This window comes from Myxocyprinus asiaticus, chromosome 46 (genome assembly GCF_019703515.2).
Source record: "Myxocyprinus asiaticus isolate MX2 ecotype Aquarium Trade chromosome 46, UBuf_Myxa_2, whole genome shotgun sequence".
Classification (NCBI taxonomy): domain Eukaryota; kingdom Metazoa; phylum Chordata; class Actinopteri; order Cypriniformes; family Catostomidae; genus Myxocyprinus; species Myxocyprinus asiaticus.
The window spans coordinates 4,774,186-4,800,112 of NC_059389.1; the positions used below are offsets into that span (position 1 = coordinate 4,774,186).

General features: G+C 36.7%; 1 protein-coding gene across 4 annotated transcripts; it reads left to right on the forward strand.

Annotated features, from left to right (window-relative positions):
- Positions 1-117: 117 nt before the first annotated feature.
- On the forward strand, positions 118-25,751 carry parvb (parvin, beta). Of its 4 annotated transcripts, XM_051690296.1 has the most exons (14): positions 118-223; positions 3,491-3,617; positions 19,807-19,896; positions 20,904-20,974; positions 21,151-21,253; positions 21,345-21,485; positions 21,715-21,830; positions 21,919-21,980; positions 22,143-22,162; positions 22,269-22,330; positions 22,582-22,650; positions 22,730-22,831; positions 24,890-24,962; positions 25,370-25,751. In XM_051690296.1, the coding sequence occupies exons 2-14, from the start codon at positions 3,506-3,508 to the stop codon at positions 25,444-25,446; spliced, it is 1,098 nt and encodes a 365-aa protein (XP_051546256.1). In that variant the 5' UTR covers positions 118-223; positions 3,491-3,505; the 3' UTR covers positions 25,447-25,751. The 4 variants fall into 4 exon arrangements, with proteins under 4 accessions (XP_051546256.1, XP_051546258.1, XP_051546259.1 ...); XM_051690298.1 differs by lacking the exons at positions 118-223; positions 3,491-3,617 and adding an exon at positions 5,858-5,991; XM_051690299.1 differs by lacking the exons at positions 118-223; positions 3,491-3,617 and adding an exon at positions 14,589-14,631.
- The last annotated feature ends 176 nt before the right edge of the window (positions 25,752-25,927 follow it).

Below are 25,927 nucleotides of genomic sequence, written 5' to 3' on the forward strand. Positions count from 1 at the left end.
TCTCTGTGTGTTTTTTCATTTGAGAGTAAGGGTGTGTCTCAAGATGACCAATTTGATATCCGTTACAACACTTCTCCAGACATGACTAATATGTCTCTCCAAATAAGTCTGAAGAAAAAACACTTTGTCATACTTCCTTTTTTTTTGCGCTATTATAGTATATAAAGATACTCTTGGCCTGCTTTCTATTAAATTCCCCACCACCACACTCGACAGAGTAACGGTGAGTATAAATATAGCTAAATATTTAAATAAGTTGTACTTGAATACACTTTCCTGTTTTTACCATAATTATTATTACAGAAAAACACTGGTACTTACTGTTCTGTTTTTTTAATGCACACATCTTAATGTAGAAGCTTGTTGAGTTGTGTTAATAATTCATTATCAATCTGAATGGCATGTGATGTCTGTTCCTGGATCAGGGATTGTGGTATTTTAATTCATCCAGCTGCAACTGTGGTGGGTGGGTTCGGTTGTGTGCAGTCAAGGAGTACTTGAAAATTTATAGCTGAAAATCTTTACTGTGGTACACAAATTATTTTTCCACCAGGGGACGCTTTACTGCTCAGAACTCCTAATCCTCCATTGAACCACATTCAAGTTTCAGGACGTTTTTTGTCTTATTGGTGACATTTGTACACTTTAATGCATAGTGGTTTAAATCCAATATTTCCAAAGGTCGGTATCTGGAATACTAATTAAATTCTGCCACATCAATTTCTAGACAATTATTCTTTAAAAATGTCTTATCCAGTAATCACAAATGACTGTGATTCGTTCATCCAGACCGCCGCTGAGAAAAGTAACAGTGACCAGGTGACATCGCCTTTTCTATTCCGCTTCAGCAGCAGTTTTGACAACATTTTACACCTGAATAATAACACTGAGAAACTTTAATAGCTATTAAAGTGAAAATGTAGAGTATGGGTACTCCCCTCCCCCGCCCAAAAGTGTTAAAGATGTGTGTTGTGAAAAGTGCTTTACAAATAAAAAATACTTTGCGCCGCGTCTCGTGCAGAAGCGTTGCAGGTTTTTATTTATTTATTTATTTTTTATTTATTTATTTATTTATTTTACGGTGTCAAAAAAACAAAACAAAAAAACTTAGTAAATCTTTGAAAACGCATTTCGAGACATCTGCACTCTGTTCTATTCAAAGAGCTATGTTTATTTTTTATTTTATTTTTTTATTTTTATTTTTTTTAGCGCAAATACGCGTTCATTGTCTCTCGAATATGTGTTTTATTCGAGAATATGTGTTTTTCTAGCACATGCGACAAAAATATTTGTGTCTTTTTTCAAATGTTCGCATTTTCATTTCATAACAAATTTTAATAAATTGAATTGTGAAACATTAACTAAATAAAATTAAAGGTGCACTCAGTAATATTTTCCTCATTCAAAAATTTTAACTCCTAAAGACATGAAATCATGAGTACTCACATTAAAATGAAGTCTCCAGTCATATCAGTAACCTTATAAAAGCTGTTTTATTCTACATGGAGAGGGTCCGCACATGGGGGCGGCCATGTTAGGATCACATGACCATCTGAATACAACTCGCTTTATCTTAGTAACCATCCTGTTATTTGACACTTTCACTCATTGGTTAAAGTAATCATGGCTGACTGTGAATACTACATTTCTACAATGGCATCTGAAACTGAAAACTATTGATTTTAAATTATGCTGCATCCAAACAGCTAGGTGTCAGGCCAAGATGACACAAAAATAAAAGTTACTGAGTGCACCTTTAATATATATATATATATATATATATATATATACAAACACACACACATACACACTACCGGTCAAAAGTTTTGAAACACGTATTCTTATATATATATATATATATATATAATTATTATTATTATTTTATTTATTTTTTAATTTATTTATTTTTTCCACATTTTAGAATAATAGTAAAGTCATCAAACTATGGAATAACATAAATGGAACTATGGGAATTATATTGTGACTAAACAAAATCCAAAATAAATCAAAACTGTGTTATATTTGAGCATCTTCAAAGTGGTCACCCTTTGTCTAGAATTTGCAGACATGTACTCTTGACATTTTCTCAACCAACTTCTTGAGGTATCACCCTGGGATGCTTTTTAAACAGTATTGAAGGAGTTCCCATCTATGTTGGGCACTTATTGGCTGCTTTTCTTTATTATTTGGTCCAAGTCATCAATTTCAAAAACTTTTTTTTTAAATTAAATTTAAGTTTTGTAATGAAATAAATGAATATGGTTGCACAATTATATTTTTGTCTATAAAACTAATTTCAAACATTTAAGCATACGCCTTCAGATCAAAAGATTTTTAAGATCATGAGAAACATTTTAGTCAAGCGTTTCAAAACTTTTGACCAGTAGTGTGTGTGTGTGTGTGTGTGTTTGTGTGTGTGTGTGTGTATATATATATATATATATATATATATATACTGTGCAAAAGTTTTAGGCACTTAAGAAGTTTAACAAAAACATTTGTCTTAAGATGGTTATTTATATCTTCAGCTTTAGAAAATAAATACAATTTTAGACTCCCAAACATTACTTTTGCAAAGAGAAAAGATTCGAATAGAAGAACAGGGAGCCCTGCAACAGATGTCATGGCCCCCACAGAGCGCCCCACTGAACATCGAGTCAGTCTGAGATTACATAAAGAGACAGAAGCAATTGAGACAGCCTGAATAGATAGAAGAACTGTGGTGAATTCTCCAAGAAGCTTGGAACATCCTATCTGCCAACAACCAAGAAAAACTGTGTCCAGGTGTACCTAGGAGAATTGGTGCTGTTTTAAAGGTAAAGATGTTCACACTGAATATTGATTTAGATTTTTTATGTTTACTGGAATTTGTATGACATTAAGTGATAAATGAAAACTATTTATGGCATTATTTTTGAAGACATCCTCACTACACAACATTTTCCATAGTGCCTAAACCTTTTGCACAGTACTGTGTGTGTGTGTGTGTGTGTGTGTGTGTATATATATATATATATATATATATATATATATATATATATATATATATATATACAGTATATTATTTTATTAAAGATTACTCTTCAATTGGGTGGAATTTTGTTATAAAACTGAAATGCGTAAATTATTATTAAATTTGTTTTAATAATTTATATATATATATATATATATATATATATATATATATATATATATATATATATATATATATAATATAAATTTTTTATTTTATTATTATTTTATTTATTTATTTATTTTTTAGTGCATGTTTACATAAAAACAATTGGGGAAAGACCGTGCAGATGGATGCATTAAAGTGTTTGGTGTGAACGGCCCCTAAAAAGTAAAAATAGAAAAGTAAAAAGTAGACCGATCATAACGGACCAATCAGAGGCAACATCAGGACCGGTAAGCCCCGCCCGTTTATTGAACCCTCTTTAATATGAATTGCCCATTCTACACATTTCTTGTTCTATTTCTCTGAGCGAAGCCGCAGCGGAGCGGGATGGCCACGAATCCGACAAGATCATCCGGACACCCGGGCAAGATGAAGAAGGACGAGTCGCTGCTCGGGAAACTGGGAGGAACGTTAGTCCGCAAAAAGAAGCTGAAAGAAGGTACGTTTCTGGGAATACAGGGACTGCTGAGAAAGAAAAAGAAGAAAATAATATAATTAGAAGAGCACATGACGTCATGCCATGTTTGATTATATCGCTGTCCATGGTGCTGCATTTGATCAATATTATGATGAATTTCTGAAAGTGCATCTTTCAGTACGAGTTATTAACTCTTATGTATAATATTAATATTAATATATAACATTTGTATAAAATAGAATATATATAGTGATCCATTTCTATTGAACTTTTTTCAATCTTTATATCATTAAATTTGTTCAAGGGTTGCCATTGACTAGTCTCATATCAGACAGGCCGCAATTATTTTGTTGATGTCTGGGACAGAAATAGACAGGTCAAGGACTCTAAGTTATGCAGATAAGAATGAAGCAGACTGCTTTGTCCACTGTTTAAATGTGTTGGTTGTCCCCTTTCAACGTTTTAAGGATTAATGTATGTTTCAAATGTATGTTTCAGCCCTTTAGTTTGGTGTTTTGTGCTATTTTAGATGCAGCTCACCCCCTTTCTAGCCTTTATATGTGTGAACAGCTGCACAGTTAAAAGTGAATTGGTCATTCCTGCCTTTGTGTCTCATTGAGGAACAGAGACATGTTGTTTATAATTGTTTTGTACTGTTATAACCCTCAGAAAGTCACACTGGAGTGACACAATGTGTTAAAAAGACTTTTAGTGACCCTTTATATTTGATCAGATCCTGTTTGGGGACTTGTAAAGAATGTTTTTTCCAGCTATAGAAATAAAAGAAATATTCCGGGTTCAATACAAGTTAAGCTCAATCGACAGCATTTGTGGCATTATGTTGATTACCACAAAAATACATTTCGACTTGTCCCTCCTTTTCTTTAAAAAAAGCAAATAATTGAGGTTACAGTGAGACACTTACAATGGAAGTGAATGGGACCAATCTGTAAATGTTAAAATACACACTGTTTTAAATGTATAGCCACAAGCTGAAAATAAACAATATGTTTGTTAAAATGATTGAAGTGTGATAATATTACTTCATTTTCTGTCTAGCGTTATATCCAATTTACAACTTTGTTGCCATGACGACATAACGCCTTGAACCCTTTAACCCTTAAACAACTTTACAGCTCAAATAATACATAAGTTTTAAATGAAGAATTAATGTAAGTGCATTTATAAAATTAAAAGCTTCACATTTCTGACTTTAAACCCTCCAAAAATTGGCCCCATTCACTTCCATTGTAAGAGCCTCACTGTAACCCAGATATATATATATATTTTTTAATGAAAAGGAGGGACGAGTTAAAAATAATTTGAGTGGTAATCAACATTATGCCACAAATTCTGTCGACTGAGCTTAACTTGTATTAAACCTGAAATATTCTTTAAATAGTAGGGCTACTTTGGAAAAACATGACTTCAAGGAGTAGTTCACCCAGAAATGAAAATCCTGTCATTATTTACCACTATGTTGTAGTTCCAAACCGGTATGCAGTTGTTATTTATTATTATTATTATTATTATTATTATTTTCGTGAATCATTCCACACAGCTCTTTTCCATTATTTATTTTAATACTATTTTTAAATATATATATATATATTATTTATTTATTTTATTTTTTTCTGACAGACATGGTCTCTCTTAACTGTTAGATTATGGAAAAAAGCTGTCTGAAGATTATTAATAATTACAAAAAATTTGGTTCCATTGAAACAAAAAAATAACAGCATTCATGAGGGTAAGTAAATGATGACAGAATTATCATTTTTGAGTGAACTACCCCTTAAAGGTAGCTCTGGCATGACTACAAGTGTTGTACCATTTAGTAAGGCTGGTGAGTGCATGTTCAACAGAACATTGTCCGGACACATTCAAGTCGGGCACCAGAACGCAGCCATTACGCACCTGAAAATGTGTTACAGAGTCCAACGTTAACTAATACTGCACATACAAAAAAAACTGATTAAAGGAACTGCGCAAAGTATATGTTTGGGTCACTTCAGCCATGCAGCACTGATCTGTGTACAGTAGACGAATGAAGCATGAGGTCTATATCGCCATCCAGAGGACATTGTTGGCAATTTTCAAACAGTAGCTTATTTTGTGCAGGAAAGTCATAACAGTTTCCTTGACTGACAGCAGCTTTACAAAGCAGAACCACAAACCTCCATCCCTGTTCTGCAGAAACTGATATTAGAACACCCTCAGATATATAAAAAGGAAGTGTGTGTGTGTGTGTGTGTGTGCGTCAGGATGCTGAGCCATCTGTCACACATTGTTAGTGTGAGATATACTGTGAAAGATCTGTGGCTGGCTGTTCTTGCCTTCACTTGTTGAGTGCCACACATTTTCCTGAGACTTCTGTTAGTTTCACAAGATTCAAGTAAGTTTAACTTTTTCTATGTGATATTTATGTGATATTTACATTGAGCATCAGTGATGTGTGACTGTTTGTGTGCTATGTGGAACAGCCTGAGGTGTAGTTTAGGTACTACATTAAAAAAAGCTTTCATCAGGATGCAGAAGTGTATAGTTTCTTAGTGGATATTGTAAGATCCAGTGACCTAAAATACCTTTTCAGATCCTTCAGTACTGATACAGTATTATCCTGATCAGTTCTGCCTGTGCATGATTATTTATGGTGGTGAAGTTATCAAAGATGAGCTTTTTTTCTCCTTAGATTAGATTGGTTGGTTATCATCACTGTTCAGTATTCCCTATAGAGAAATAGTCCCTGTAATTTTGGATAATATACTATATACGTATTCTAGATTTTAAAAATTTCTGTTTTTCAGCTAAATATCATCCAGTTTGCATGTCCCCTTTTAACACTTTCAGAAATGTAGATATCATGCTTGCACTATGTAGTTTTTTTTTCTTAAATTCTTTAGGAATTTTCAGAGAAAATTTCTGTTCAACCTTTTATACCGTCTGTGACATTTCCCATGTTTAGAATAAATGGATGATCAAGTTTAAAGAATGACATCATTACTAGAGATGGGTATTGATACAGATTACCCAGTTCAATTTGATTCTGATTCACAAGTTCTTGATTAGATTGTGATTTGATTCCGATAGATATGGGTATATTTAAGATATAATGTTCATTTTGTATACAAATTCCATCTCAGCTAATGCTGTTGATTTATACAGAAGAAAATATAAATTTAAAAAATTTTATTTTGTCATTAATAAATACATTTGGTCATATTTTAGAATATATACAGTGTGTGTGTGTGTGTGTGTGTATATATATATATACACCGATCAGCCACAACATTAAAACCACTTGCCTAATATTGTGTAGGTCCTCCTCATGCCGCCAAAACAGCAATTGTACAGAGTGGTTATCTGAGTTACTGCAGACTTTGTCAGTTCGAACCAGTCTGGCCATTCTCTGTTGACCTCTCTCATCAACAAGGCGTTTTCGTCCACAGAACTGCCACTGTCTGGATGTTTTTTGTTTTTGCCACCATTCGGAGTAAATTCTAGAGACTATTGTGTGTGAAAATCCCAGGAGATCAACAGTTACAGAAATACTCAAACCAGCCGATCTGGCACCCACAATCATCCGTGCAATTATCTAATCAGCCAATCATGTGGCAGCAGAGCAGTGCAGTGCATAAAATCATGCATATATGGGTCAGAAGCTTCAGTTAATGTTCACATCAACCATCAGAATGGGGAAAAATGTGATCTCAGTGATTTGGACCATGGCATGATTGTTAGCATAGCAAGCAATTTGTCATACAAAGTTCAAAAACATCTACAGTGTTGTACTGCCAAGTTCACAAAGTGGCTGGAGTAGTATAGTAGCTAGTACAAAAGAAAGATACAGAGAAGTGTGTGTGTATATATATATATATATATATATATATATATATATATATATATATATTGAAAGTGCTGAAATTTAACACTATATATACTGAAAAATACTTGATTTCTGTCACAAGTCCCATCATTTTATCACTGACAGGAAAGTGCTGTCAGAGAGTCTTTTACTTACTGAGATAACAGCCTCCGCGACTCTATCATAGGAGATTTCAATGATCAGTTTTAGCGTGTTAAGACAGTTCCACCCATAGAATGTCTATGGGACTGCTGCCTATTTTATGCTAAACTTGTAGGCTCACCATGGTAGAAGAGCTCTGGCTCTGTGGTGTGTGCGTCAGTGTAATGACTCCGGGCAGACACATTACAAAGGTTCCGCCCTTCACACCAGTGTTTATGCTGTATTAACGATAAATTCGATTATTTGTGTTTAAGAAAAATTAACGTGTTAAACCTTTTAAATTAATCACACGTGTTAACGTGTTAATTCTGACAGCTCTAATATACTGTATACAGTTGTGCTCAAAAGTTTTCATACCCTTGGAGAATTGGTAATATATGTACCATTTTTAAAGAAAACATGAGTGAGCAGGCAAAACACATTTCTTTTATTTCTTATGGGATTCATATTCAGCTGTAGGTTATAACAGAATGGCACAATCATAAAAAAAAAAAACATGACAACAAAGAAAAAAAATGAAACGACCCCTGTTCAAAACTCTACATACCCTTAGTTCGTAATACTGTGTATTGCCCCCTTTAGCATCAATGACAGCGTGCAGTCTTTTGTAATAGTTGTCTATGAGGCCCCAAATTCTTGCAGGTGGTATAGCTGCCCATTCGTCTTGGAAAAATGCCTCCAGGTCATGCAAAGTCTTTGGTCGTCTTGCATGAACCGCACGTTTGAGATCTCCCCAGAGTGGCTCGATGATATTAAGGTCAGGAGACTGTGATGGCCACTCCAGAACCTTCACCTTTTTCTGCTCTAACCACTGGAGGGTCAACTTGGCCTTGTGCTTAGGGTCAATTGTCATGCTGGAAAGTCCAAGAGCGTCCCATGCGCAGCTTTCCTGCAGAAGAATGTAAATTGTCTGCCAGTATTTTCTGATAACATGCTTCATTCATCTTGCCATCAATTTTCACAAGATTCCCTGTGCCTTTAGAGCTCACACACCCCCAAAACATCAGTGAGCCACCACCATGTTTCACAGTGGTGATGGTATTCTTTTCACTATAGGCCTTGTTGACCCCTCTCCAAACTTAGTGCTTATGGTTGTGACCATAAAGCTCTATTTTGGTCTCATCAGTCCAAATTACAGTGTGCCAGAAGCTGTAAGGCGTGTCAAGGTGTTGTTGGACATATTGTAACCGGGCTTTTTTGTGGCATTGGCGCAGTAAAAGCTTCTTTCTGGCAACTCGACCATGCAGCTCATTTTTGTTCAAGTATCGTCGTATTGTGCTCCTTGAAACAACTACACCGTCTTTTTCCAGAGCAGCCTGTATTTCTCCTGAGGTTACCTGTGGGTTTTTCTTTGTATCCCGAACAATTCTTCTGGCAGTTGTGGCTGAAATCTTTCTTGGTCTACCTGACCTTGGCTTTGTAGCAAGAGATCCCCGAATTTTTCACTTCTTAATAAGTGACTGAACAGTACTGACTTGCATTTTCAAGGCTTTGGATATCTTTTTATATCCTTTTCCATCTTTATAAAGTTCCATTACCTTATTACACAGGTCTTTTGACAGTTCTTTTCTGCTCCCCATGGCTCAGTATCTAGCCTGCTCAGTGAATCCACGTGAGAGCTAACAAACTCATTGACTATTTATACACAGACACTAATTGCAATTTAAAAAGTCACAGGTGTGGGAAATTAACCTTTAATTGCCATTTAAACCTGTGTGTGTCACCTTGTGTGTCTGTAACAAGGCCAAACATTCAAGGGTATGTAAACTTTTGATCAGGGCCATTTGGGTGATTTCTGTTATCATTATGATTTAAAAAGGAGACAAACAACTATGTGATAATAAATGGCTTCATATGATAACTTTTTTTTGCATGATCAGTCATATTTTCAAAATCAATGCTAAAATTTCACGATTTCTGCCAGGGTATGCAAACTTTTGAGCACAACTGTATATATATATATATATATATATATATATATATATACAGTACTGTGCAAATGTCTTAGGTACATAAGATGCTTCACAAAAACATCTGTCTTAAGATGGTTATTTATATCTTCAGCTTTAGTGTGTCAATAGGAAAAATACATTTTAGACTCCCAAACATTCATTTTGCAAATAGAAAAGATTCGAATAGAAGAACAAGGTGCTCTGCAAGAGATGGCATTGCCCCCACAGAGCCCCCACTGAACATCGAGTCAGTCTGAGATTACATGAAGAGACAGAAGCAATTGAGACAGCCTAAATAGATAGAAGAACTGTGGTGAATTCTCCAAGAAGCTTGGAACATCCTATCTGCCAACAACCAAGAAAAACTGTGTCCAGGTGTACCTAGGAGAATTGGGGATGTTTTAAAGGCAAAGGTGGTCACACCAAATATTGATTTAGCTTTTTTATGTTTACTGGACTTTGTATGATGTTAACTAAATAGATTTAAATGAAAACTATTTATGGCATTATTTTTGAAGACATCCTCAATAAACTAAATTTTTTACTATTGCCTAAAATTTTGCACAGTACTGTATATATATATATATATATATATATATATATATATATATATAATTTTATTATTTTTTTGTGTAGAATAAATGCAAGTTAAGTTCAAAAGTAAGTGCAGTTAGTTTGGATTCGTTAAGTGCTCGCAGAACAGATGTGCTTTCAGCTGGTTCTTGAACACTGAGATGCTATCAGCTGATTATGTGAAGGTTGGAAGCTCATTCCACCATAGTGGAACATAAAGTGAACGATTGGGAAATAGACTTTGAGCTTCTATGTGATGGGACCACCAGATGCCGCTCATTCATAGACAGTTCCATTGGCTGTCCTAAAGGCCAGAGTCAAAGACTTGAATTTGATGCTGGCAGCTACAGGTAGCCAGTGAAGTGAAATCAAGTGTGGGGTGACATGAGCCCTTTTTGGCTGATTGAAGACCAGACGAGATGTTGCATTCTGGATCATCAGCAGTGCCTTAATTTTGTTAGCTGGGAGTCCAGCCAACAAAGCATGGCAGTAGTCCAGTCTTGAAATGACCAGAGCTTGGACCAGGAGCTGTGTAGCATATTCAGACAGGAAAGGTCTGATTTTCCTTATGTTGTAGAGTGCAAATCTGCAAGACCGGGTGGTTGATGTGATGTGGGCGATAAAAGTAAGCTGGTCATCCACCACCACTCCTAGGTTCCGAGCTGTTCTGGTTGGTTTTAGTGTAGTTGAACCAAGATGAATAGTGAGGTTGTGGTCAACAGATGGGTTGGCTAGGATCACGAGGAGTTCTGTCTTGCAAGGTTGGGCTGAAGGTGGCGTTTCTTCATCCAGGCTGAAATGTCCAAGAGGCAGGCAGAGATACGAGCTGAGACAGTAGGGTAATCAGGCTGGAAGGAAAGTTAGAGCTGCATGTCATTTGCGTAGCAGTGGTAGGAAAAGCCATGTGCCTCAATGATCGGTCCGAGTGATGTTGTGTATATTGAGAAGAGGATGGGTCCAAGCATTGATCCTTGAGGAATACCAGTGGTCAGCTGGTGTGACTTGGACACCTCTCCTCTCCAGGAGACCTTGAAAGATCTGCCAATGAAGTATGATTCAGCCCATCCAAATGCAGTTCCTATGATGCCCAGGTCAAAGAGGGTGAACAGGAGGATCTTGTGGTTCACTGTGTCAAAAGCAGCAGGCAAGTCAAGGAGGATGAGGACGGATGATTTAGAGTTAGCTCTCACCAGTTGCAGGGTTTCAGCTAATGACAAGAGGGCAAACTCTGTGTCCTGTATTGAAACCAGACTGATGTCTGTCGAGTAGGTTGTTCTGTGAGAGAAAAGCAGACAACTGCTTGAACATGACCCTCTCAATAGTTTTAGACAGTAAGGGTAGGAGAGAGACTGGTCTATAGTTGTCAACTACTGTCGGGTTATGTGTTGGTTTTTTGAGCAGTGGGGTTACTTGAGCCTGCTTTAATATACTGGGAAAACTTAAAGTTGTCATTAATAAAAACAAGTGGTTCTAATTAAACAGTACTTGATATGTCACATTTTGGAATCATAACTCAAATATATACATTCTTTAAACTTTGGCTTCGAGTACTACTGACTCAAAATTATCAAGTACAAAATTGCGGCTGTGTGGAATACCCATAAGCACTTGTGCTTGAATAAATTATGTATGTTTGGTCAAAACAAGAGAACTTATGAATGTATATAGTTTTAATTCTTATGACTATTGTTGTTGTTTTGTTGTAGCTGGTTGATAGTTGTGTGAAGTCACCATGAGGGTGATTAGTGTTACTTCTGGTCAATTTGTAGCCTGTTAAATTTAAGCATTTACTCAGTTGTACTTTACAAAAGTGCAGATTTATACTGAGGACAAGACATACTGAGGAGAATCCAATGTGCCATATAGCTAACCAAGATTCCAGTCATAATCTCACTTATACTGTATAAGACTTGTTATAACTCATTTTAAATAATTAAATAAAAACAATGATACTTTAATCACAGATAAGTTAAGTTTACATGTAACTACTTAATGTTACTTAAAAAATTACGTTCAGTTTACTTGAGCCAAATAAAAAGCATGCAAACAGATTGCCTTAACAAATCTAAGTAAGGTCAACTAATTAGATTTTACAGTGAATGATATTTATTAGCTAAGGCTGTTATTAGCTGTTTTTGCACTAATTTTCAATCCTGAAATATTTTAAATGTAACAGGGTTGACACGAAAAAATGTTTTAAAGAAATATTGATAATGCTGGAACTTGACATAAACTTCTATGACACTTGAACTGTGTGTTACTCATTTAGTGTCTGTCTCAGAATCTCAATGCTTCCAGAAATAAGTAGTGCTATATTTAAAATCAGCTCCATTCCCTCTGACCAGACTGAGCCGTTATTTATATCTGCTTTGTAATAAATAGTTTTCTCTAAGTGCTATATAACATACACACCGCTGACCACACACAAACACTGCATACACACTTACAGCAGCCTGTAGCAGTGTGTGTGTTTTGATTTCTCATGGAGATGTGTGGTGCGTTGTGTCAATCTTGGATAGCATGTTGCTGCTGTTACTCTGTTTATAATCTCACTGCAGTCGCTGATGGGCAGCTTTTAACTAAATTGATTTGTACACAGAAAGGGTTTCCAAGCATTCAGCCGGCAGTGCTTTTAAAGGGAGATTTATAACTTCCTGAGAAAGAATTATTGTCAAACTATATTTATTACCTCATTAATCTGATTAAATAGTACAAAATTAAATACTAAAAGATTTCTTAAAGTATAACCAATTTCTTGTGTAGAAGCAGAAAACATGAATATCTAATCCATTGCAGAAAAATAAGAATTCTAAGAATGCCCTGGAATAGAATAGAATTTATTTAGAATATAATAGAATTAAAACACAAATTTAAAAACTGACACAAGTGTAAGATCTAAAAATGTTAATAAGGATTGCTTGGACAAAAATGTAATCTAAAATGATCTAACCCACTGTAGAAAGAATACAATTCCTAAGAATGTTTTCGAATACTGTAGAACAGAATTTCTTTAGAACAAAATAGAATTAATACACAAATATAACAATTAACACAAATCTTAGATCTATGTTAATGAGGATTGCTTGTGTTGGAGAAAAACAAACATCTAACATATTGTAGAAAGAATATAATTACAAAGAATCTCTTGGAATAATACAGAATTTATTTAGAATAGAATAGAATTAATCACAAATCTAAGAATTAACACAGGCGTAAGATCTATAAATGTTAATAAGGATTGCTTGTGTTGGAAAAAAACTAAATCTAAAATTATCTAATCCACTGTAGAAAGTATAAAATGTCTAAGAATGTCTTGGAATAGAATCAGAATCAGAATCAGCTTTATTGCCAAGTATGCTTACACATACAAGGAATTTGTCTTGGTGACAGGAGCTTCCAGTGTACAACAATAAAACAAACAATACAAAAACAGCAGCAAGACATAGATAATAATAAAAAATAAAAAATAAATCTAATTATACACATATGTACAGACACACACATGCATACATACACACATACACATGGGTAGTGCAAATCTAATACAATCTGTTATGTACAGTGCAAATGTTTTTTTGTTTTTTTCTCAGAGGAATTAAAAGGCAGAAGAGGTTGGATGTGTTGGATAAATATAAGAAAGACTAAACTGTGTATTGCACATAGTTATTGCTCAATGGGGCAGTTTTAACTGTTCATGAGATGGATAGCCTGAGGGAAAAAAACTGTTCCTGTGCCTGATGGTTCTGGTGCTCAGAGCTCTGAAGCGTCGGCCAGAAGGCAACAGTTCGAAAAGGTAGTGGGCAGGGTGAGTGGGGTCCAGAGTGATTTTTCCAGCCTTTTTCCTCACTCTGGAAGTGTATAGTTCTTAAAGTGGGGGGCAGGGGGCAACCAATAATCCTCTCAGCAGTCCGAACTGTCCTTTGTAGTCTTCTGATGTCTAATTTCGTAGCTGAACCAAACCAGACAGTTATTGAAGTGCAGAGGACGAACTCAATGACTGCTGAGTAAAACTGTATCAGCAGCGCCTGTGGCAGGTTGAATTTCCTCAGCTGGTGAAGGAAGTACAACCTCTGCTGGGCCTTTTTTCACTATGGAGTCAATGTGGCTCTCCCACTTCAGGTCCTGTGAGATGGTAGTGCCCAGGAACCTGAATGACTCCACTGCTGCCATAGTGCTGTTTAGAATGGAGAGGGGGGTCAGTGTTGGGGTGTTTCTCCTAAAGTCCACAATGATCTCCACCGTTTTGAGCGTGTTCAGCTCAAGGTTGTTTTGACTGCACCAGACAGCCAGCTGTTCAACCTCCCTTCTGTATGCAGACTCATCATCATCTCGTATAAGGCTGATGACAGTGGTGTCATCTGCAAACTTCAGGAGCTTGACAGAGGGGTCCTTGACGATGCAGTCGTTGGTGAAGAGGGAGAAGAGTAGTGGGGAGAGCACACATTCCTGGGGGGCACCAGTGCTGATTGTACAGGTGCTAGAAGTGAGTTTCCCCTATCTTACAAGCTGCTGCCTGTCCATCAGAAAGTTGGTAATCCACTGACATATAGACATGGGAACAGAGAGTTGGTGTAATTTATTCTGGAGTATAGCTGGGATGATGGTGTTGAAAGCTGAACTGAAGTCCACAAAAAGGATCCTTGCATATGTCCCTGGTCTGTCCAGATGTTGCAGGATATGATGCAATCCTATGTTGACTGCATCATCCACAGACCTGTTTGCTCAATAAGCAAATTGAAGGGGATCTAGAAAGGGTCCAGTAATGTTCTTCAAGTGGGCCAACACCAGTCTCTCAAATTATTTCATGACCACAGACATCAAGGCGACAGGTCTGTAGTCAATAAGTCCTGTGATTTTAATGAGGATTGCTTGTGTTGGAGAAAAACAAATATCTAACATGTTTTATAAAGAAAAATATAACAGAATTTCTTTAGAATAGAATAGAATTAATCACAAATCTAAGAATTTACATCTAAAATCAAAAAATGGTGGTGAAGATTGCTTGTGTGACAAAAACTTTGTAAAATTGTAGAAAAAATAGAATTTCTAAGAATGTCTTGGAATAGAACATAATTTATTTAGAAAAGATTAGAATTAATACACAAATCTAAGAGTTAACACAAATGTAAGATCTATAAATGTTCATGAGGATTGCTTGTGTTGGAGAACAATTAAAATATCTAAGCCACTGTAGAAGGAATAGAATTTCTAAGAATGTCTTGGAATAGAACTGAATTTCTTATTAGAATAGAATAGAATTAATACACAAATCTGATAATTAACACAAATCTTAGATCTAAAAATTTTAATGAAGATTGCTCGTGTTGGAGAAAAACATACATTTAACAAATTATAAAAAGAATATAATTTCTAAAAATGTCTTGGAATAGAACAGAATTTCTATAGAATAGAATAGAAATTAAAACACAAATTAATAATTAAGACACATTTAAGATCTAAAAATGTTAGGATTGTTTGTGTTGGAGAAAAACGTAAATATCTAACCCATTCTATGCAACAGAATTTCTTAGAATAGGACAGAACAAATTTGTGATCTAAAAATCTTAATGAAGAAAGGCTTGAATAGCCAAAGACAGAGTTGTATCGCCTCTTCATTAAGTTTTTCTCCGGTTAGTTGCTCAGAAATGTGCATCCTACAGTTTACCCTCATACTGCATCAGTAAGTGTAGTTAGGAATTTATCATTATACTGAGTTGTCAGGTTGGATCCTGGCTCACTCCCCTCCTCTCATTTTCTCATCTCTTTTCTCCTCTCCCCTCATTAAAACAGGAGCAGACGGGGGGGGGGGGGGTCAAAGAGACAGAAATAACACGTGATGACGCGGGTACGACTGCTGTAGCCACACTGGCGGCCTCCCACACACACACACACACACACACACTCACACACACACACACACACACACACACACACACACACACACACATATACACACAAACCACTTGGACTTACTGCAGGGACATTACTAATATCCAGCACAGTTTAGCAGGACATGGCTGGTCTACTGTGTGGGTCGAAGAGAAGAAAGCAAGGTAGAGTTTTGGTGGAAGGACACGTGCAGTATGTATATGTGTGTGTTCACTTTGGCTATTCTATGGTGTACAATTAATATATCCTAATTAGATTTATATAAAGTACGTGTTTAAATAATGCATACTTAAATATAAACAGATTATTTATATATATATATATATATATGGTGTTGATAACATAAGGATTACTTGTATTATTGTATTTATAGTATTATGCAGTACTTGTATAGTATAGTTTTAATTCCTTATTTGTTTGCTACACAGCTTCGTACATGTATGTTTTCACTATGGTTAGGAATAGTAAATAGCTATTTTATGGTGCATCCATAAAATCTATGGTGCAGAAATGTAAGTAGTCTTGATTGGATGAATGCAAATGATGTGTCAAAAGGATCATGACATGTTTTTTTATTTTATTGTTATTTTAATATGTTCCTTGAGGTTCCCTTATTATATAAGTAATACTTTTTGCACAAATATATTTGTAAAACATGATCATTTTCCTCCCTCATTCTGACCCTCTGTCATAAACACTTGGTTTTGGTGCTGCTTCTCCTTTAAGACTTGATAGTAAGTGCCCGCCGTTCTGATTGGCTCAGCTCTCTCACTGCTCACCACTATTGGGCGGGGCTACGAAAGTGATTAAAGCTAAAGTAGAGGTTAATGTGTTGTTGTGGAGGCGGTCAGATGCAAATGTTTACCACAGTGTGACATCACAAAGTCGTTTTGGCAGCTTGGTTTCAACAAATGCTCTTTTTGCTGTGAGGACGAAGTTTTGAGTTCTGAAACTTACAGAATGTTTTTATTGTACAATGACCTCTTATATGTCAAAAGATGAAGAAAAAATGTGATTCCTCATGTCATGACAATTTTAACTTATGACATGTAAATTATAAATACATATTTAATATAAATTAAAATGGATTTAAATAAACACATTAATATATTTAATATACTTTCAAGCAACATCCACCAATCTCGGCACAGACCTTCAGACTGTTCTGGTTTAGTGTGAAAAATGAAACTTGCCGCAGATTTGACGCTCTTTATTTTCACGTGCAAATGAGCTTTTGATTTGCCACAAATGTTTGGCAGAAGTTTGCAGCTCTTCGCCGGTAATGGTGAACCTCTGGCGAACCTTTGGCAACAATGGACAATTTGCCGCAAGTTTGCCGCAAAGCTCATTTGCAAGTTTGCGGCAAATTTGCCATGAACTTTCGATTTTTGTAAGGGGTGCTATATCTTTTTTAACTGATCTGATATGTGGTTTTCGCACAGCGGACGATCAAAAAACAAACAAAATCCCATAGAAATTGTAAGTTGACGGAATGTTCAAATGGGCCCATGGAATGCTTGTTAATTCAAACTCCAACCGTCAAAAATTCAAATGTAAACAAACCCACAAAAGGCCTTTAATCTGTCTGTCTGTTTGTCTAGCTAGCTACCTGGCTGGCTGTTTGTCTTCCTGTAATGTCAGTATAGCTATCACACTTCAAAATGATAAAACTAGTTTAAACTAGTCTTTGTCAAGCCAACATCAAAGTTTGCCTATCTAGTTAGTATTTCATATACTAAATTACCACTGTTCAGTATAAATAGCTTTGCTATATAGCCAGTCCCTGATCTACAGTACATCCTCACAGTCTGTGATTTCTAGAAGATTTTGTTGGTATGTGCATGGACGGAATTGTAGTTTTACGAAACTGAGGCATGTTGTATGCTTTATGGTGCCCCAGAGGGGAAATGCACAATTATGATGAAAAGAAGGACTGTAATCATGCAGGAAATGCAGACTGGGTGCGAGATGTGTAGTAAATAGATGATCTGCAGGGTGGATGAGAAACTGTGAAAGTAAAACTGTCCCACTGGACATGAAGTGTCCATGTAAGTCAGTCTCTGTTTAGATTTTTAAAACGTTTGATATTCACAGAGTCCAACACCACTGTTGTTTTGGTTGTTTAAAAGTGCACTCAGTCATTTTTGTGCTCTTCTACTAGAGCTATTCCTTTCTGTTTAAAAGTTTAGCAATACAAAAAATAAAATAATTGAGTTCACCTTTAATGTCAGTTTTGCCAGCATTAAAGCATTGTCATTCTACTGCCAATGGGGAAAATTCATTATGTGTGTTTGTTTATGTGTATGTGTAAAGTTTGGGTGTGGTATCATAAAGAGGGAAATCTGTCTGATGTTGTCAATTATGTTTAGATTTGACCTGATGACTCAGTTTCCGTTTAGGAGGAAGTGCATTAAACTGAGAGTGAGATGTCAGATCACTACTCTAATTATAAATGAACTGTAATTAACTGGCAGAGGAAGAGAGAGAGAGAGAGAGAGAGAGAGAGAGAGAGAGAGAGTCACTCATGGATCATCTGCTTACTGCACACTAATTAGTTAGGTGAAATGCTACACATCACTCAATAACCTGCTGGTATTGATTTAGCAATAACAGTGAGTTATGTGACATACTGGCTGTTTTGTCCATCGCAGATATTATCTTAAAACATGGTACTGAATGATTACCATATTCATCTACTATTTAAAAGGTTCTTCAAAGACTACCATGAGATTAACATGGTACATGTCCCAAAACATGGTTATGATAACATGTTAAAACATTTTAATTAATTATATTTATTTTTCACACATTATACATTTGCACATATACTGTGAAATTCTTTTTTTCACATATCCCAGCCAAGCTGGGGTCAGAGTGCAGGGTCAGCCATGATGCAGCACCCCTGGAGCAGATAGGGTCAAGGGCCTTGCTCAAGGGCCCAACAGTGGCATCTTGGCAGTGCTGGGGCTTGAACCCCTGACCTTCTGATCAGTAACCCAGAGCCTTAACTGCTGAGCCACCACTGTCCCCACAAAGATGGCAAAACATGGGATTGCCATCTTTTTTCTTTCTTTTTTTTTGACAAGTACCATGGCAATACCATGTTTTTATACATTTTACCATATTATTACCATGTTCTTTGGAAATGTACCATAGTAATACCATGTTTTGGACATTTTGCCATGGTATTACTATGTTTTTGGGACATTTTACCATAGTTTTACCTTTTTTTTTTTTTTAGGAAATGCACCGTAGTAATACCATGTTTTGAACATATTTCCATGGTGATACCATGTTTTTGGACATTTTACCATGGTATTATCATTTTTTTTTTTTTTTTTTTTGGAAATGTACTATAGTAATACCAGGTTTTCAGACATTTTATTATGATATTACCATGTTTTTTGGGCAAGCACCATGATAATACCGTGTTTTGGACATTTTACAATGGTATAACCATAATTTCTGGAAATGTACCATAGTTTTATCATGTTTGTAGATGTTTTAACATGGTATTATCATGTTTTTGGGACATTTTACCATGGTGTTACTATGTTTATTGGACATATACCATGGTAATATCATGTTTTTAAACACCAAGTGACATGAATTCGGACAAATTGTTTAACTGTACGTAAAGTTCCAAAAACAGAAGATGTGGGAATTTTGATTAAAAAGGGACTTTTTGTGTAAGTGAAATCACCCTTTACATTATTTTATTACTAATATATTGCTCTGTTTTCTCTGTTTCTGCTGTTTATCTTCTTAGTGAGTGACCTTCAGGAAGAGGGCAAGAACGCCATCAATGCTCCCCTCCTCCACACCGGTTCAGAGCTGCTCCCAGAGGACACGTTGCTAGGTAACATTTCTGTCCCATTCAACCCATCCATTAAACTCAATTTATCGTCCCATTCCTCCTCACCACTAGAGGTCAGCACTCACTGAGAATCACTACAGTTTTAAGCAACTCAGAGACAAACTTTCTTACATACAGAGTAAGAAACAGATTTATCGGTCTCTTGTGTTTTACTGTCAAACCTGTTTTCATGCTTCCAAATGATGCCCTTGATTTGGACTTGCAGGCTTCTTTTATAGATTAGATTTTTAGATTATTTGTGTACAGTACATCACATTGATTGTGGACTCTAACAAGTGTCTAATGGTCTTTATCAAGCAATTATGTGGTTTTGTGTGTGTAGGGGTAAACGTCTTCCTTCCAGCTATAAAGACTCTTACTAATGCTGCTGTCTGAGTCAGAGAACTGGTTGAAACTGACATGGTACCCACACCCTAGACAGAGTTCAAGAAAAAAAGACTGACGCAATACGTTTTTTTCTTGAACACAGCACTTAGAAACGTACTTAAGGTCAGAGGTTCTCAACTGGTTTTGCCTCAGGACAACAAGTGCCGGCCAAACACAGTACTAAAATTATTAGCGTACAAAAGTAAACTAAAATGTCCTTAAAATTAAACAATGAAGTGTATTATATTAAGCTAATCGCACGTAACACATTGTGGTTGTCGCAAAACACGTTTATTCTCATTGCAAGTGAACCCGTATTTAATGTAATCTAGTTTCTTTTACCTTGCATAGTTTTGTTCATGATTTTCGAGGAAGTTTATGTTAAGTTAATTTGGTTAATTTCTACCAAGTGACATGAATTTGTACCAAATGCTTTAACTGCTGCAAAGTGTCAAAAACAAAAGATATGGGAAGCATTTTCCCAAAGATAAGATTATTTTGGTATGCTAACTATGCACAATTATAATGTTAGTTGCATTGAGCATGGTTTAGAACGCACTTGCGATCCACCAGCTGAGAACTACTGTTTAAAACTATCGTTTTTTTATTCTAAATCTTTTCAGAGGAAAATGCAGAAAGGAACATTTTAGACCCCACGTCCAGAGAGGACCTCAAATTCAAAGACTTGCAGAAGGTAGAACAGTCTTCCATCTTTATATAAAAATAAATGCTGTGGAAATAAAGGACAAAATAAAGAAAAACAATCACTAACAGTTACCAAAGGAACTTGAAACTGGACCTTAGAGTCTGTTTTGGCAGTGTACAGCACCCTCTAGAGATACATGTCTGAGTGTAAACTGTTCCTCTCAGGTTCTCATTGACTGGATCAACAGTGAACTAGAGGAAGAAAGAATTATCGTAAAAGACCTTGAAGAGGATCTGTATGATGGACAGGTGTTGCAGAAACTATTAGGTAAGACTAAAATGGAAAAGAGAAAGAGAGCTATCCCATATTTAAGCGGTTTTCTTTTTGATGTATTCTTATGGCATCGTTTCTACAACAGAGAAGCTTTCAGGTCATAAGCTGAACGTTGCAGAGGTGACGCAGTCAGAGATCGGACAGAAACAGAAGCTGCAGACAGTTCTGGAAGCAGTTAATGAAGTTCTTGGACCACTGAAGTGGAATACAGAGTGGAATGTCGACTGTAAGTGGCAAAACACATGTTTGTTTTTCTATCAAGGTGGAGACTTTTCATTGACTTCTGTTGTTTTTGTACTGAGCTAATTATAGGTTCTAATATCATCAAGACAATTTAGTATGTTTATTAAGCCATTTTCCTCATGGAGACCATTGGCTGGTCCCAACAATGTAGATTATTTCAGGTTTTACTATCCTCTTGGACATGATTCTCGGTCTTGCTGTTTTTTCTCTAGCCATACACTCTAAGAATCTGGTGTCCATCGTTTACTTGTTGCTGGCGCTGGCCATATACTATGTGGCTCCCATCCGCTTACCAGAACATGTGTCTGTCCAGGTGATCGTGGTGAAAGTAAGAGCACTTCATAGTGTGTTGGAATTGAAAGTCATATCAAATGTCTTCAGGTTAATCATACAGATTTGTATTGTTTTTGCTTCAGAAAAAAGAGGGCATCCTGCAGACTTCTCATGTGACCAAACAACTCACAAGTACCACCACAGAGTAAGTCATGTTTACGGCACAGACTGCTCACTATGGTTCAAAGTCGACCTCTAGTGGAGAAATATGGTTATTACTCCAAAAAATAACTAGAGTTGTGGCCACACTGTTTTTAAGGCTGAGCTTATGACCTGTTCCTGAATTTTTTCCTCTCTTTTTTGGCAGAATGATGACCGGAAGATCAGGTGAGTCTGTCCACACACACTCTCAATAAACTCTCTTTTATGAATTACGACTTCAGTTTCGCCCCAAGGGTCAATACATATGTTCTCTCTGTTTATTGATTTGCAGAACGGGACGCTTTTGACACGTTATTGGATCATGCACCTGACAAACTGAATGTAGTAAAAACGGTAATACACAGGGTCATGCCATTGAGATCTGAATGGACTGCTGTTATTACTGAAAATTATACCATGGCATTGGTGGGATAAGGAAATAGCTCTGCACTCAAGAATGTTTTAGGGACATAAACTTGAAAAATGTCTTGAGATAAAGGTGTATATGTGATAGATATAAGTGGAAATTTCAATATTTTTCAATAATTTCCATAATTAGTTTAGACATAATTTATACCTGTTTGTACGATGCTTTGTTTTTGCAGTCGCTGATCTCATTTGTAAATAAACACTTGAACAAACTGAACCTGGAGGTGACTGAGCTTGATTCACAGGTATCACCTGTCATCCATGTCACCTGAATTTCATCAATACTTCAATAAACAGTGTTTTGAATTTTAAAAGTTTGTTTAGTTTGCAGATGGTGTGTATCTGGTGTTGCTGATGGGATTGTTGGAAAATTACTTTGTGCCTCTGTACAACTTCTACCTCACTCCAGAAAGCTTTGAACAGAAGGTGAGTGTCACATGGAGTGATATGGTCTTATTGTGTACTGATGTGGTCTACTAAGGTCTGATGTGGACTGATGGGGAATGTTGTGGACTGATGTCGACTGATGAGGTTTGATGTAGTCTGGTGTGGACTGATGGGGTATGGTGTGGACTGATGAGGTCTGATGTGGACTGATGTGGTTTGTTGAGGTCTGATATGGACTTACTGTATAGGGTATGATGTCGACTGATGTGGTCTGATGGGATCTGATTTGGTCTGATGGGGTATGCAGATGGTGTGTATCTGGTGCTGCTGATGGGATTGTTGGAAAATTATTTTGTGCCTCTGTACAGCTTCTACCTTACTCCAGAAAGCTTCGAACAGAAGGTGAGTGTGACATGGGGTGATGTGGTCTGATGTGGTCTACTTATGTCTGATGTGGACTGATGGGGTATGTTGTGGACCGATGTCAAGTGATGAGGTTTGATGTGGTATGATGTTGACTGATGTGGTCTTATGTGGTCTGATTTGATCTGATGTGGACTAATGGGGTATGATGTGGACTGATGAGGACTGATGTGGACTGATGGGGTATGATGTGGACTGATTTGGACTGATGGGGTATGATGCCAACTGATTTGGTCTTATGTGATCTGATGGGATCTGATGGGGTATGATGTGGACTGATATGGTCTGATGGGATCTGATGTGGTCTGATGTGGACTGTTGGGGTATGATGTGGACTGATGTGGTCTGATGAGGTCTGATACAAACTAATGGTTTATGATGTGGACTGATGTGGTCTTATGTGGTCTGATTGGATCTGATATGTTCTGATGTAGGCTAATGGCGTATGGTGTGGACTGATGGGGTCTGATCCTGTCTGATGTTGTCTGATGTGGACTGATTGAGTATGATGTGGTCTGTTGTGTACTGATGTTGTCCAATGTGGGCTAATGGGTATGATGTGGATTATGGACTGATGTGGAATGATTATGTATGATGTAGCCTACCATCAGTGTCTGATTTGGACTGATGAGGTCTTCTGTGGTCGGATGTGGACTGATAAGATCTAATGCAGAGTTGTGAGGATTAATTTGTTCTGGTGTGGGCTGATGGGGTATGATGTGGACTGATGTGGTGTGATGGGATCTGATGTGGTCTGATGTGGACTGTTGGGGTATGATGTGGACTGATGTGGTCTGATTAGGCCTCATACAAACTAATGTTGTATGATGTGGACTGATGTGGTCTTATGTGGTCTGATGGGATCTAACGTGTTCTGACGTAGGCTAATGGGGTATGGTGTGGACTGATGGGGTCTGATTCTGTCTGATGTTGTCTGATGCGGACTGATTGTGTATGATGTGGCCTGATGTGTACTGATTTTGTCCAATGTGGGCTGTTGGGTATGATGTGGATTGTGGACTGATGTGGAATGCTTATGTCTGATGTGGACTGATGAGGTCTTCTGTGGTTGGATGTGGACTGATGAGGTTTGATATGGACTGATGTGGTTTAATGTGGCCTGATGTTGACTGAAGGTCAAATGCAGACTCATGAGGTTTCATTTGTTCTGGTGTGGGCTGATGAGGTCTGATGTGGACTGCTGGGGTATGATGTGGACTGATGAGGTCTGATGGGATCTGATGTGCTCTGATGGGATCTGATGTGGTCTGATGTGGACTGTTGGGGTATGATGTGGACTAATGTGGTCTAATGAGGTCTGATACAAACTAATGGTTTATAATGTGGACAAATGTGGTCTGACATTCTGACATAGGCTAATGGGGTATGGTGTGGACTGATGGGGTCTGATCCTGTCTGATGTTGTCTGATGCGGACTGATTGGGTATGATGTGGTCTGATGTGTACTGATGTTGTCCAGTGTGGGCTAATGGGTATGATGTGGATTGTGGACTGATGTGGAATGATTATGTCTGATGTAGCCTACCATCAGGGTCTGATTTGGACTGATGGGTTCTAATGTGGTCGCATGGGGGTCTAATGTGGTCTGATAAGGTCTGATGTGGTCTGATGTTTGTCATGGTTACAGATAATCATTTTCTATCTGTCTTGTAGGTGCATAATGTGGCATTTGCTTTTGAACTCATGCAGGATGGAGGATTACAGAAACCCAAAGCTCGACCAGAAGGTACCAGAAGAACATGTACCAAACACCTTACATCAAAGTAAAAAAAAATTATAGCCACTATCTTAAAAGGATAGTTCACCCAATAATGCAAATTCTGTAATAATTTTTTCACCCTCATGTCATTCGATACATATGATGGCAAAATCATGGTGAGTAAATCCTGGCAGAATTTTCATTTTTGGGTGAACTAATCCAGTTTAAGCAGTGAGCAGTGAAACATGTAACTGCGATTCCCAGATTATCCACTAGATGGTGATGCTGTGAAAATGTTCCTCAGATGTTAAAGCATACTGTACATTCCTCTCTGGCCTCATTACAGTCTATGATTACACATACTATTCCTTCACAATGACAGTTAACATATTCAAGCAACTGTTGTTTCTGTTCTTTTTCTCGTTGTCTTATAGATGTAGTAAACTTGAATCTGAAGTCAACCCTCAGGGTGCTCTACAACCTTTTCACCAACTACAAGAACTCAGAGTAACAGTACATTGAAGGACATAATATTCAGCCAAGAGAAAGCTTGCCTTGTGCCTCACCAATGCCTGTACTTCTCACACATGTTGTATAATTTGGGTTTTCGTATGCTCCAACTCGAATGTATTTAGCCTTAAAGATGCGTCTATATAGCAGCTATATATATATATATATATATATATATGATAAATTATATAATGAATAACTGTTTGTCCTGGAATGTTTTGCAAATTTAGTACACTGTGTATTATTCTAAAATAAATGCTTTAATTATTGTATCAAATAAACAGCAGAGTGCTTTCTTTATATTTACATGAATTCATTTAGTAGTTTATGATGTTTTGTCTCTGAATTTTAACAGACAGAATTGATGATCTCAGTAGAAAATTCAGTGGTTTTAAGAACAGCTAAAAAAGGCTTTTGGCCAAAATAAGCGGTTAAGCATCATGTCTACATACTTAGAATTATTCATACTTTAAAACCGCAGT

What these genes read in the sequence shown, in the direction of transcription:
- parvb (XM_051690296.1), top strand. Translation starts at nt 3,506, where the DNA reads ATGGCCACGAATCCGACAAGATCATCCGGACACCCGGGCAAGATGAAG. An exon ending in GGTGTTGCAGAAACTATTAG is followed by an intron (nt 21,254 to 21,344) that starts GTAAGACTAAAA and finishes TTTCTACAACAG; the next exon opens with AGAAGCTTTCAGGTCATAAG. An exon ending in CTCACAAGTACCACCACAGA is followed by an intron (nt 21,981 to 22,142) that starts GTAAGTCATGTT and finishes CTTTTTTGGCAG; the next exon opens with AATGATGACCGGAAGATCAG.